The sequence below is a fragment of the Rousettus aegyptiacus genome, unplaced genomic scaffold (assembly GCF_014176215.1).
Source record: "Rousettus aegyptiacus isolate mRouAeg1 unplaced genomic scaffold, mRouAeg1.p scaffold_m13_p_3, whole genome shotgun sequence".
Classification (NCBI taxonomy): Eukaryota; Metazoa; Chordata; class Mammalia; order Chiroptera; family Pteropodidae; genus Rousettus; species Rousettus aegyptiacus.
In genome coordinates, this window is record NW_023416306.1 from 30,984,915 (window position 1) to 30,998,975 (window position 14,061).

Here is a 14,061-nt window from a genome sequence, read left to right on the forward strand (position 1 = left end):
CTGGCTCCCCACTACTGATTCCCACACAGCCTGGAAGTAAATGGCCAGGACCAGCTGCCAAAGGCAGAGCTTTATGCAAAATGAAAGGACATCCAACTATTCTTTAAGCTATTTCATCTCTAATTCGTATATTACCTTCCAAATTGCCACCTTAAGGTTACTCTGACATCAATACTCTCAGTACTCAGTAAATTTAAGCCTCAAAGTCCCACTAGACCCTTGGAACAAAAAAAAATCAAGGACTAATTTTTCCTTTCCACTTTGCCAATGTGGCCCATGACATATTAAAAAATATTCATCTTCACAATCTATCAGAATTAGGTAAAATAAAACAATGCAATTTTTCCATATAAAAATGGTGAAAACAAAAACAGACAAAAGATTTAAAAAATAAAATAAAATCGACCAAGTTCAACAGGTAGCGAGAGCGGAGAGCAGACCCCATAGAGCCCTGAGCAGCCCTGCTGCTGCCCTCTGGCCCAGTTACCATCACACTTGGGAGAAGCCGCAGCTGCCGCAGCCAGCCCCAGGCATCTTTACTGTAACCATGAGCAGCAAGGCCAAGACCCAGCAGCAGCCTGCTGTCCCCACCCTCAGTACTGCCAACATCAAGCCCGGCACCACAGGCAGCGGCAAGGGAGCAGAGCCCCTGGGTGGACTCACATTGGCAGCACCTACTGCCAGAGACAAGAAGATGATCCCAAGGAATGTTTTGGGAACAGTAACATGGTTGAATGTAAGAAACTGATATAATTTCATCAACAGGAATGACACCAAGGAAGATGTATTTGTACACCAGGCTGCCATGAGGAAGAATAACCTCAGGAAGTACCTTCACAGTGTAGGAGATGGAAAGACTGGAGTTTGATGTTGTTGAAAGAGAAAGGGTGTAGAGGCAGCAAATGTTATAGGTCCTGGTGGAGTTCCAATGCAAGGAAATAAGTATGCAGCAGACCTTAACCGTTGTAGATGCAATCTATGTCTCAGGTGTCCTCCACGTGATTACCAATGGAATTACCAGAATAGTAAGAGTGAGGAAAAGAATGAGGGATCAAAGAGTGCTCCGGGATGCCCAGCAGACCCTACTGCAGGCAACGGTTGTCACCTAACTACACGCAGAGACCCCATGAACATCCAGCACAGTATTACAACCCTCCTGTGCAGGTAGATGTGATGGAGGGAGCTGACAACCAGGGTGCAGGAGAAGAAGGTAGACCAATGAGACAGAATATGTATTGGGAACTATAGACCACAATGCCGCAGGGGCCCTCACTGCCAAAGACAGCCTAGAGGACGGCAACGAAAAACATATGAAAAATCAAGGAGATGAGACCCAAGGTCAGCAGCCACCTCAACATCAGCACTTCCAAAATTTCAATTATTGATGCAGATGCCCAGAAAACCCTAAACCACAAGATGGCAAAGAGACTAAGGTAGCCAATATACCAGCTGAGAATTTTTCCACTCCCCAGGCCAAACAAGACAGAGTCGAGTAAATAAGGGCTTACTGTCTCTTACCATCAGCTGGTTTAGTCATTCAACAAAAAGAAATAAATATGAAATTCAGCAGTAAGAAATGAACAGAAGATTGGAGCTAAAGACCTTAAGTGCTTGCTTTTGCCTGACCAGATAACAAGAACTACCTGCATTATCTATGCAATATGTGGTTTTTATCATTTTTACTTAAAGAAATCTTTTTTTTTTGGTAATGGCAATCATTTTTTCTAAGTCTGGTTTTTAGCAATACATCTTGGAAGTTTTTTAATTGTTTCATATCTGGCCAAGCTGAGATTTTTAAGAACTTCATTTTCAATTTGTAATAAAAGTTTATAACTTGATTTTTCCAAAAAAGTCAACAAACAGTAAGCACCTGTTAAAAAAGGTCTTAAATAATTGTCTTTGTGTAACAAAAAAATAATAATAAAACCAACTGAACAAAACTCATATTCGGTGTTGATGAGGTTTGGGGAAAATGGGGAGCCAGAAATTAGCACTATCTTTCTAAAGAGCAATTTGGAAATATTTATCAAAAGCCTAATAAGTATGTATACTCTTTGCCTCACATTTCTATGTATAGAAATTTATATTACTATAACTGAAAAAAATTAAAATTAAAAAATAACTTCATATTAAAGAAACAACTGAGGATATGTCCGGAGATTTAAATGCATGACAATCTGTTGGAGGATTGCTTGTAATAGTAAGAAAAAGAAAACATCTAAATGTCCAACAATGGGGCAAAATTAAACTGATTATGGTATGGCCTTAAGTAACTATGGTAAAATATTACATAGTAATTTAAATGACACTATAAAAGTTATTTATTGGCAAAGGAAGGTACTCTAAATATATTATGTAAAAAGCACATTATATAAAATGGTATAAAGTTTGAATTTCCATCTAAAAATAAATACATGTAATTTTTACATGTGCATAGACATAGCTGGGAAGAAATAATATCACATGTTAACTAAGAGGTTTCCTGGGGTGGTAGGTTTGAGGTTGATTTTAATGTTCTTTTTACTCATTTAAATTTTCTAAAAAAAAATATAACTAATATTTTCAAGAGCAAAAGTGCTATTAGTTTCTCGCTGAGAGATTATGGTGTTTCAGACTTACTCTCTTCCTGGCTCCTCTGCTCATCGGGTTGCTCTGAAAGAACACAAATAGAAGGTAAGTCATAAGCAAATCTCCATGGAGATAACAGAAACACTATTACAGGGAGGCTTCTGCCCAGGGACCTTGCAAAGGAGGGACATTTGGCTTTCCCAAGTCTCAAATATAGTCCTCTCAGGGGCAACATGTGCTTCTTAGCCCAGTCAAGGAGGTCCTGTATCTGAGGCAACTCTATTCCAGCATCAGTGGGACTGACCCATGGAGAGCCCATCAGGTAACCTAGTACAAGGCATGCCTTATTTGCAACTAGTTCAACAAACATTTTTTAAAAGCATATTTTAAGTGCTCAGCTCTGCACTAGGCATTAAGGGGATTTGGAGGGTAGATGATGTTCCTAAACACTTATTTGGGATGAATGTTAACTCTTTATGAGCAGGTACTTTGTTTTGTATACTGCCGTCTCATAATATAGGAGGTGTTCAAAAATACTTGTTGAATGAATGAATGAATTCCACCAAACCCATTAGCAATCATGACCCTTGGAAAAATGCTTTTCCTCTCTGGGCCTCAGTTTCCTCATCAGTAAAATGCATAAGATTGCATATGATGACCTTCCAGCTTTAACATGCTCCATTTTTATGTTCTCAAGAGCAGCATGCTAGATTCAACTTAATACACATTTATTGAGCATCTATTTATGTGTCAGGCACTAACCTAAGCAGTGGGACAAAGATGAAGAGAGATGAAGCCCCTACCGCAGTTTGCTCAGGGTCCATGGAGGATAGATGAGAATGATTAGTGCTTGTCGTTTACTCACGTGCTCCCTTACTCACTCATTTAGCATTTGTTTCTTTGAAAACCTGCTTTGTATCAGCAATAGAGATATGTGTGCACAGGGTGCTGTAGGAGCGTTTGGAGGCACTTACTCAGCCTGGGGTACACAAGAAAGGCTTCCGGAGGTAGCAGTTTCTAAACTGGGTATCAAAGGACAAGTAGGGGTGTCCAGGTGGAGAAAATGTTTTTCAAAAGGGCTTTTTAGAAAAACACAGCATGTGCAAAGGCAAGAGGAGAACAGTGACAGAGACAGTAAAATGTTCTACCAAACATACAAAATCCTGCAGTATGTACAGAACAATAGGTGTTTCAGATAATGGAGTAAGAGAGAGATCAGTGGAGGCTGGAAATGTGAGGGAGGGGCTCTTGGAAAAAGCAGGCCTAGAGCACTGAAGGAGGGGTCAAGGCAGCAGAGAAGTCAAAGAGCACATGTTGGTGGCAGCATAGCACATGGGGAAGAGAACTCTGCTCTCAGCTCTGGGATCTTGGGAAAGTCTCTACGCATCAGTTTCCAAAATGCAAAGTGAGGGAAGTAGTTTGATTAGATGGGCTCTTACGCCTTAAATGATAGGGTCTGTGGGAGAGGCTTTGGTGGTGGAGGGGAGGAAAGGGAGAGTAGAGCATGTCTCAGCTTGGGCTGAGATTGTTGCTGGTAGGGCAGGCAGCAGGATTCAGATTTCTACCAGGCTGCCAAGGTTTCCAGTGATGGGATCCCTTCTCTGAGGCTAAGCTGCATGAGCCAGAAAGCTGCTTTCCTTTGTAGAGCCTCTGATCCCTAAGGTAACGAGATGGAAGCGCCATAACATCCAACAGCTTTCTGGCCCACAACGGAGAACTGGAGGGCCAATCCCAATCTGAACTGCCAGCCTTAAATAGAAAACAAGATCCAGTTACCACTGCCCCCATAAATATGTCTGTAAAACATTTATCTGGCAATAAAAGAACCGACAAGGCAATTTGAGTGTAATTGTTTTTGGCAGTTGGAAATATTTCAATTAACACACTATAAAAGCCACACTATAATAAATGCAAAACAGGCCAATGAAATCAGCTACAGCCCTGACTTCCCAACCATGGTGAAGGAGATTGAATGTCAGGCTGCCACTTTGGGACCTTGGTCTTCCAGAAGGAAAAGCTTGAGACAGACAAGACTGAATTCCTGAAAAGCTTTTGATAGTTTCTCCCAGAAGCCATCAAACCACAGAAGAAGAAAGCCCAAACTCTCTTCCCTGGCCCTCAGAACCATATCATCTGGCCACAAGTCTCCATTCCAGCCTGCTCCCCCACCCTTCATCTGTAAGGTCTTTGAGATGCAGCCCAGTGAGGCTACTCACATTACCTAAGCTTGGACTGTGCTCTCTCACTTCTGCACCTTTGCTTTTACCATTCCTCCTACCAGGAATGCCATCTTCCCCTTCCCCCTCCCTGCTTGCACAGTCTCTGCCTAACAAAACCCTACCTAACTGGCCTCTGCTGGTCCTTTGACAAATCCTGATATATTATCACCTTTCTCAACGTCCCTCTACTTTTCCTTTCCTCACTTTGAGCAAAGCTCTGCTCTACCTTCCATCACCACCACAAATCCTGGCTGATGAAGGATAAAATGTATATTCAAATAGACACCCTGTCATCTCTGGGTTTGGGTCTGCAAACGGGGACAGTATTGTGAAAAGAAACATAATACTGCAGTACACATAAGAGGCAGCTTGGAGATTCTAAGGGAGGTCCAGTATTCTTACACTATTAACCAAAGAACATCCTCTATTCTTGAAGAGGTCATTCTATTTGGCCAAGGAATGATATAGGAAGAGGAACCACCCCTGCCTCCCTGACCACTGTGGTGGTCAATAACCCTGGTGGATCAATGGGATTACAAATGTCTTAGCCTAAACTCTTTCATAGTAGATCATTTTCCTACTCTCATTGTTACAGATTTTAGTGGGGGCATCTGAGGACAGCAACTGGTAACAACTCAGCTGCCTAGTAGTCACTTTTCAGTTCTCTTACAAGACCTGATTTTACTGAGGGCTCCCTCGCTCCTTTTTCAAAAGTCTTTTCCAACTACATTTCCATGTTACCAACCTCTCCAATAGTTCCTTCTCAATATCTTTGACCCCTCCAGGAATATATGCTTGATCTCCATAGTGTTCTTATTCTATATATTCCCCTCTCGGGTGCTCTTATCCCCACCCATAGCTTCACCTCCCACCTTATGATGAAGCTCAAATCTATTTCTGTAGCTTAGACTTCTCAGAACCTAATGTTTGAATTGATGACAAAGTGCTCAAACTCAGTATCTTAAAAATTGACTTCATTATGTTCTTTTCCGCCCCAAACTTGTTTTTTCTAGAATTTCCTATCTCGCTCAGTACACCATCATCTATTCAGTCAGCCAGGTTGGAAATTGGGAGCCATCAAAGATGCCTGCCTTTCTCTCATATTCCCATTAGCATCATATTTCAAAGTCTAACAATTCTCTTTAATATCCTTCATAACTATCCTCTCCAATTATATCCCTCTTAATTCAGGCCCTTACTATCTCTTACCTAACTACATTTGATTTCCCTGACTCCAGTTTCTCTCCACTCTAATAATTATGTCATTATCATAATTTTTGGCTATTGAGCATTTACTCTGGGCCGGTCATTTACTAAGTAATTTATCTGTTTAAATTATCTCATTTAATCTCCACAAACATCCTATAGGATAGGAGCTATCATTATTCCCATTTTACAGATGAGGAAACTGAGGCATAGAGAAATTAGGTTACCAATCCAATGATGGCCAGGATTTTACCAAACTTGAATCACTAATAAGTGATCTTCCTAAAACATAAATCTGATAATGTCACTCTCTTGATTTAAAGCCTCCGAGGAAGGGCTCCCCATCAGTCCTGAGGTGAATCCCAAGCTCCCTAACATAGCATCTATCTTATCTCCTACACTTTTCCTCCCACAACCATTGGGAAGCTGCTATGAAAATAAAAATTCTGGTCAGTCTAATAGATAATTATCATTGCCACCTATTGAGAATGTACCTGCACTTAGATCTGTTTTAGTATATCACCCATCAAAGAGTATAAGCAACTTATTTTTCTCCGAGCATATTGTAGGGGCATGTAGGGAGACCAAAATTTCTTAAGCTGTTCCTAATTATGAAGACATAATATTTTAAAAACAATATGTGATCAAGTGTACCCATGAAGCCTAAATGTGGGCTTTGAAGTCAACCATACCTGGGTTTGAGTCCCCCAACTCTGTTAATTCTACACTCTAGGCAAGTTAAATCTCTGAACCTCAGTATCCTTATCTTTAAAATGGGCATCATTTAAAAGGCACTATTATGCACCCTCTCAGACAGTCATAGGCTTATTAGAATTAAATGAGTTGATGCAGATAAATTGCATACAGGGGTGACCGGCCAGAGTTTGTGCCTGATACATGACAATTAGCAGCATTATATTCCCATTTCCGCTCTGCCCTCAGCCATACAGGATTTGTGTGGTCCTTACCTACTAAGAAGCACGTGCCCTAGGGAAGACTAGATCCTTCAGCAGCTCACATCTCCACTGAACAGTTCAATGCGGAAACATGACTGTTCCTGGAAAGAAGGGCTCTTTGAAGCATGCAAACCCACAGAGGCTACATCCTCCTGCCTGGGGCCCAGGAGACTTCGTTTACCATTTCAATTGTCTTGGTCCTTATTTTAAAACTCACTAACAGTTTTCCATTAAGCTAAATTGAAACTAAATACCTCACCAGCTTGCAGTTTCCTGTTTCTAAAAGGGTAAAAGCTCTTAGTCCCAAAGGAACAATAATTCACAAACAAATCCTCCTCTAGCTATACAGACTGCATTTTAAATCTCTGAGGCTAGTGTAGTGTCTAAAGTACACAGAAGGCCCTCCATAGGTGAAGTTGAAAGAAGTTTCAAAAATTTGAAACACCTAATGAAGGATAACAGGCACTATCATACTCTATTTTGCATCATACACTATTTTGGGTGTGCCACTGATGGTAAACTTTTTACAGAGTTATCTGAATACCTACCACAATTTTAAATGTAGATACCTCTCAACTCAGCAATTCCATCTTCTTGAATTTTTTCCCATAGAAATATTCATACATATGCACAAGATGTATGTACAAATTGCTTGCTGAAACATCTGTAATATTTTTTAAATAAAAAATCCCTAAATATTCATCAATAGGGGCCTGATTAAATAAATTATGGTATAGCCATTCAAGGGGATATTACGCATACTTTTAACAGAGTGAGGTAAACTTACGTGTATTGTTATGGAATGCTCTCCAAGGGGCATCGTTAAAAAAAAAACAAGTGACAGGAGTAGAAAACCCATTTGCTTACTTAGAGAATATATATATGTTTGTGTATTTGCATACACATACAAAATTTCTGGAAATATATATATCTGTGGACAGTGATTTGGTCCAGGGAATGTGACTGGGGAATTGTGGGGAAGGGGAACAATACTGTTCACCTTACACTCATTCTCATGGTTTTAATATTTTTCATGTGAATATGCATTACTTTTGTAATTTAAAATGCTAATTAAGAATTTAAAAATCCACAAAGTACAAAGAGATTTTTCTTTCCTATTAATGCAGTGTTAGCACAGTGCTCAGAATGCAGAAAAAGGGGATACAAGACCAGGCTCATGCCTCCCTAAAAGCCAGGAGGACAGAAGCCAACTCTATGGGACCCTTCCCAGATAAGGCTACAGAAGGCAAGGCAGGGTAGGGTTTAAGAGCTCAAGCTCTTGAGTATGCCTCAGTTGGATTCTTGACTCTGTCACGAAGTATATGTGAGACCTTGAACTACATATTTATTCTCTAATCCTAATTCTTTCATCTATAAGGTAGAGAAAATATTAGTGCTTTCCTCTGAATTGCTGTGAGGATAAAATAAAACAGTGCATGAAGAGTACAGCATTCAGTAAGCCCTCAAGTAACGGTGGCAGTGTAGACCATGTAGTTGTCATTATTTTATTATTCTATCATGCACAGCAGTTGAATCCCAAGCTGAGGTCACTTATTCAATAGTTGAAAAGTATGTTGTCCAGGTCCCAAGAATCCCTTATCAGAAAGGAGTCGATAAATTTCAGGGCATTATAGCTGGAGGATGACAAAAATAACTTCCATTTCTGTAGCATCTTTTAATTTGTTAAACACTTTCACATACATCATCTTATTTAACTCTTATACTAATCTTTTATGGATTAATGTTGAACTCTGTCAAATTTTTTTTCTAAATCTATTGAAATGTCATTATGATTTTTCTCTTTTCTTCAGTTAATGTGAAGAATACTTTGATATTTTTAATTTTGAGCTAACTTTGCTTTATTGAGTTGAACCCCACTTGGTCTGACCTATTATTCTTTTTGTTATTGAAGAGGAATTCTCATTCAAAAGGCTAATCAGCTCTCTGTTCTTCTTCTGTAAATATGCTAGCTGCATAGGCTGTACTCAAAATTGACTAAAGACTCACCTTCCCTTTTGTTTCATCTAAGCAACAAATGTTGCTTTACCCCCTAGCAACTCCCTCTTTGTAACACTTTGTAACTATCGGTAACCCATAGCAACTCCGGCCCTTTGTAATGCAATGTAACTATCTGCAACCATAGCATCTCCCACCGGCTTTGTAATGGTCTGAGGACAAATTAACCAATCAGCCTGCACCAAAAAAGGTTTATATAAGGACTGTTGCACCTGAGCTCCTGGTCCAGATCTTCAGAGCACTTGTTCCTCTGGGACTGCTAGCATAATAAACCTGAGTTCCAACTCTCAGAGTGCTGCTTGGTTTCTCGTCAGTCTAATTTTAGATCTTTTCTGCAACATTATTGTTGGCATAGACTTGCTAATATTTTGCTGGATTTTTTTGCATCCATGTTCATGAGCATATTGGCCTGTCACTTGTTTTTTCTTGCAATAGCTTTGATTTTGATATCAGACTTATGCTGACATCATCAAATGAGTTGGGACATCCTTCTCCTCCATTTTCTGTAAGACTTTGTATAAGATCAGTGTTATTTATTCCTTACGTGTTTGATAAAATTAATCAGTGAAACCATTTGGGCCTGAAGTTTCTTTTTGGATAGGTTTTAAGTTAATTCAATTTCTTTAAAAAGGTATAGAATCATTATCCTTTCCATTTCTTCTTGTGTTACTTATAGTAAACTGTATTTTTCAAGAAATGTTTTCCCTCCATCTGTTGTTCAATTTATTGCCATAAAGTTGTTGATAATATTCTCTTAATGTCCTTTTTAATGCCTGGGGATCTGTAGTGTTACCTTATTTTTCATCCCTGATATTGGCTGTTGTGCTTTCTTTTTACCTTGATAAGCCCTGCTAGGTTTTATCAGTTTTATTAACGTTTTCAAAGAACTCCTGGCTTTGTCAATTTTCTTGATTGTTTTTCTCATTGTTTCTATGAAACGATAAAATAAATGAATAAATCAATAAAATAAATGAAATTGATGAAATAAATCTTATTTTATTTTGGATTTAATTTGCACATCTTTATGTTTTTTAAGGAGAAACTTAGAACATTGATTTAAAACCTTTTCTAAAATAGGCATTTAAAGCTATACATTTCCATTAAGCACAATTTTAGCAGCATCCCATAATTTGTGATATTATATTTTCATTACCATTCAATTAAAAATGTTTTCTAATTTGCCTTGTGCTTTTTATAGTTATATTTGTTTCAATCAGATACTTATTGTTGAAATCTACTTTTTAAAACTAGATGCCTATTGCTATTTCTTAATTTTTCTATTTTGAAATCCATCCTTTAGCTACATACATTTTAATTTTTTTTATTTTTATAATTTTTTATTTTTCAGTTATAATTTTTATTTTTCAGCCTACGATATACCATATGTTTCAGGTATACAACATAGTAATTAGACATCTACATTAGACATTTATATAACCCACAAAGTGATCACCTCAATAAATCTAGTGCACCTCTGACACCATACACAGTTATTACAATATTATTAAATACATTCCTTATGCTATACTTTCTATCTCCCTGACCATTTTGCACTGCCAATATGTACTTATTAATCCCTACCCCATTTTTCACCAACCCCCAAACCCTTCCCATTTGGTAATCCTTAAAATGTTCTCTGTATCTATAAGTTTGTTTCTGTTTGTTTTGTTCCTTAGATTCCACAAATACATGCAATTATATGGCATTTGTCTTCCTTTATCTGACTTACTGCACTCAGCACATTACCCCCTAGATCCATCATAAAATATCTTTTTGCATCCTCTTACTTTTAGTCTGTGTGTGTCTTTTAATCTGAAGTAAATCTCTTATAGACTTGTAAGGGTCTTGTTTTCTTATTCAGCCACCCTATCTTTTGATCAGAACGTTTGATTCTTTTTCATCTGAAGTACTTGTTGATAAATATGTAGTTACTGCCATTCTTTATTTAGACTTTTGATACATATTTTTTTTTCTTCTTAAAGAAGTCCCTCCAACATTTTCTGTAATATTGGCTTGGTGGTGATGAACTCCTTTTGCTTTTTCTTGTTTGGGAAGCTCTTTATCTGTCTTTCAATATTAAATGATAACTTTGCTGAGTAAAGTAATCTTGGTTGTAGGTCTTGGATTTTCATCACTTTGAATATTTTGTGCCAAGCCCTTCTGGCCTGTAAAGTTTCTGTTGAGAAATTAGCTGACAGTTGTATGGGCATTCCCTTGTAGATAACTAATTGCTTTTTTCTTGATGCTTTTAAGATTCTTTGAATTTAATCTTCAGCATTTTAATTATGATGTGTCTTGGTGTGGGCCTCTTTGAGTTCACCTTGTTTGGGACTCTCTGAACTTCCTGGGGTTGTATGTGTATTTTCCTTGACAAGTTAGGGAAGTTTTCCATCATTATTTCTTCAAATAGGTTTTTAATTTCTTGCTCTCTCTCTTCTTCCAGTACCCCTGTGATGCAAATGTTGTTATGCTTGACATTGTCCCAGAGGCTTCTTAAATTACCTTCATTTTGGGGAGGGTTCTTTTTTCTTGTTGCTGTTCTGACTGGATGTCCTCTGCTACCCCACCTTCTATGTCACTGATTTGATCTTCCATTTCATTCACTCTGTTGATTCCCTCTAATGCATTCTTCATCTCAGATATTGTACTTTTCATTTCTGACTGGCTCCCTATTATGTTTTCCAACTCCATTTTTATGTGTGTGTGGTTTTTTTTTTTTTTTTTACCTCTTTCTTAAAGTTCTCACTGAATCTATCTATTCTTCCTCTAAGTTCCTTGAGTGTCCTTATAACCAATGTTCTGAAATCTACATGTAGTATATTGCTTATCTCCATTTTTGCGAATTCTTTTTCTGGAGCTTTGTTTTGTTCTTTCATATGGGACAAGCTTCTTTGTCTTCCCATCTTGGCAACCTCCCTGTGTCTATTTCTATGTATTAGGTAGGGCTTCTAAGTCTCCCAGTCTGAGTAGAATGGCTTTATGCAGCAGGTGTGCTGTGGGGCCCCTTCACACAGACCTGAGAGGGGTCCAGCTGCAGGCCAACTTCAGCTGCAGGCGATGCATCTCCGGGGCCACCTGGTTAGAGCCACCAAGCAATCCACATACAGCTGCTACCCGTGCTGTGCTTATAGGTGCCTTGAGGGGCCAAATCAGAAACAAGGCCAGCTACCACTGGTGTGGGATTTGGGGCTGCTCAGCATGAGGTACAGGGCATGCTGAGGCCAGATGCTGCTTCTTTGGGTTTTGTGAGCCTTTCAGAGATTTTATGAAAGCTTGCAGCAGGAGCCAAGACAGCCCATTTGTATGGAGTAAATCACTGGAAGCAGCTTGGGTGGGCCCACAAGTTGGGAGAGGCAGAGTCTCAGGAAATCACCTGGGCAGAGCTACCTGTGTTATCCAGGTTGATGGTGCCAGCATCTACACGCTGGGAGCAGGGAGGGCTCAACAAAGGAACAATGGCTTCTCCCTGAACCCCTGTCCAGGTGCAAGCTGCCCCTCCAGCCCTCATCCTGAAGCCTGATAGCTCAGCACCTCCCCATATGTCCCTGGCTCCCCTCAAGCAGCTGCCCAAGTGCTGGAGTTCAGAGGGAGCGATTCCATCAATAAGTAAGGCAGGTATGGGCCCTGTAAGAGGGAAGGCCTCTACTTCCTGCAGCCCTGTGTCTCACTCAGCTACAACCTCCACTGGTTTTTACAGCCAGAGATTGTGGAGACTTCTTTTCCCGGCACTGGAACCATGGGCTGGGGAGCCCAGTGTGTGGCCAGGACCCCTCACTCCTCAGATGGGGAAGGTAGCTGTGTAGTCACGATAGCTCTCCTGATTCTCGATCACCACATGCAGGTGTGGAACCAGGCTGTTTTGCATCTCTGCCCCTCCCACCATTTCGAGGTGACCTGTTATTTGAAGTGACCTAGTTATAGGGCTTCTATTCAGCCAGACCCCCGGCAGCTCCACATACTGGTTGCTCTGTTGTTTTGTTATAATTTTGGTGTGACTGCTAGAGAAGGCATGTACAGACTCTATCTTCTACGCCATCTTGAATCTCCTGAGCTTTTTTTTTTTTTTTGACAAATGTTATTTAGAAGTATGTTCCTTAATTTTTAAATATTTGAGGATTTTAAAGATTGATATTTATTTTTAAATTAATTCCATTTTGGTCAAACTATTCTTAGTATGCAGAAATTCCTTCTTTTATGGATGGGTATTTGAATTGAATTAAAAGCTGTAAATTTTTAATCTTTTCAAATATATTGAGACTTATTTTATGTCCCAGTATATGGTCTATTTTTATGAACATTCTGTGGTTCTTGGGTGTAATTTTCATTTACAGTTCTTGGATGTAGTGTTCTATAAACGTTAAGTAGGCCAAGTTAGATGACTGATCTTCTATATCTTTCAATTACTGAGAAAGAAGTGTTAAAATCTCCAACCATTATTGTGTATTTTCCTATTTCTCCCTTTAGCTCTGTCAGTTTTTGAGTCATATATCTTAAAGTTCTATTAATAGGTGAATACATGTCTGTGATTTTATGTCTCCTCTTGAATTGACCCTGTAGCATTATGAAATGTCCTTTTCTTTGGGAATCTTCCTTGTCTTAAAACCTACTTAGTTCTGATAATACAGTTTTCTTATGCTTCCCACCTGTATATCTTTTCCACTGTTTTATTGTCAACCTTTCTATGTCTTTACATTGAAACTATTTTTTATAGGCAGCATACAGTTGGGTTTTGCTTTTTTATTCTCACCTAAGAAACTCTGCCTTTTAATTGAAAGTATTGGTCTTTACAATGTTGGTCTTTGTTTTTATTTTTATTTTTCAATTAAAGTTGACATTAAATATTAGTTTATATTAGTTTCAAGTATACAGCATAGTGGTTAGACATTTATATAATTTACAAAGTGATCCACCCAATTAATATTGTACCCACCTGGCACTATACATAGTTATTACAATATTATTGACTATATTCCCTCTGCTGTACTTCATATCCCCATGTTTTTCTGTTTTTTACCATCTGCTTTTTTCCTTCTGTTTATTTTCTTCCTTCTTTTGTGTTAACTGAGTTTTTAAAAATATGTCATTTTGTTTTCTCT

The 14,061-nt window shown here is 38.8% G+C and overlaps 1 protein-coding gene and 1 pseudogene across 1 annotated transcript in view; one reads left to right on the forward strand and one right to left on the reverse strand.

Annotated features, from left to right (window-relative positions):
• DNAI1 (dynein axonemal intermediate chain 1) overlaps positions 1 to 14,061 on the reverse strand; it is a 59,049-nt gene that overhangs the window by 35,673 nt on the left and 9,315 nt on the right. The window contains exon 2 of the mRNA XM_036239021.1: positions 2,620 to 2,652. Within this exon, the coding sequence (XP_036094914.1) occupies positions 2,620 to 2,652 (33 nt within the window). The remainder of the gene's footprint in view (positions 1 to 2,619; positions 2,653 to 14,061) is intronic.
• Positions 548 to 1,496, forward strand: LOC107502809 (annotated as a pseudogene).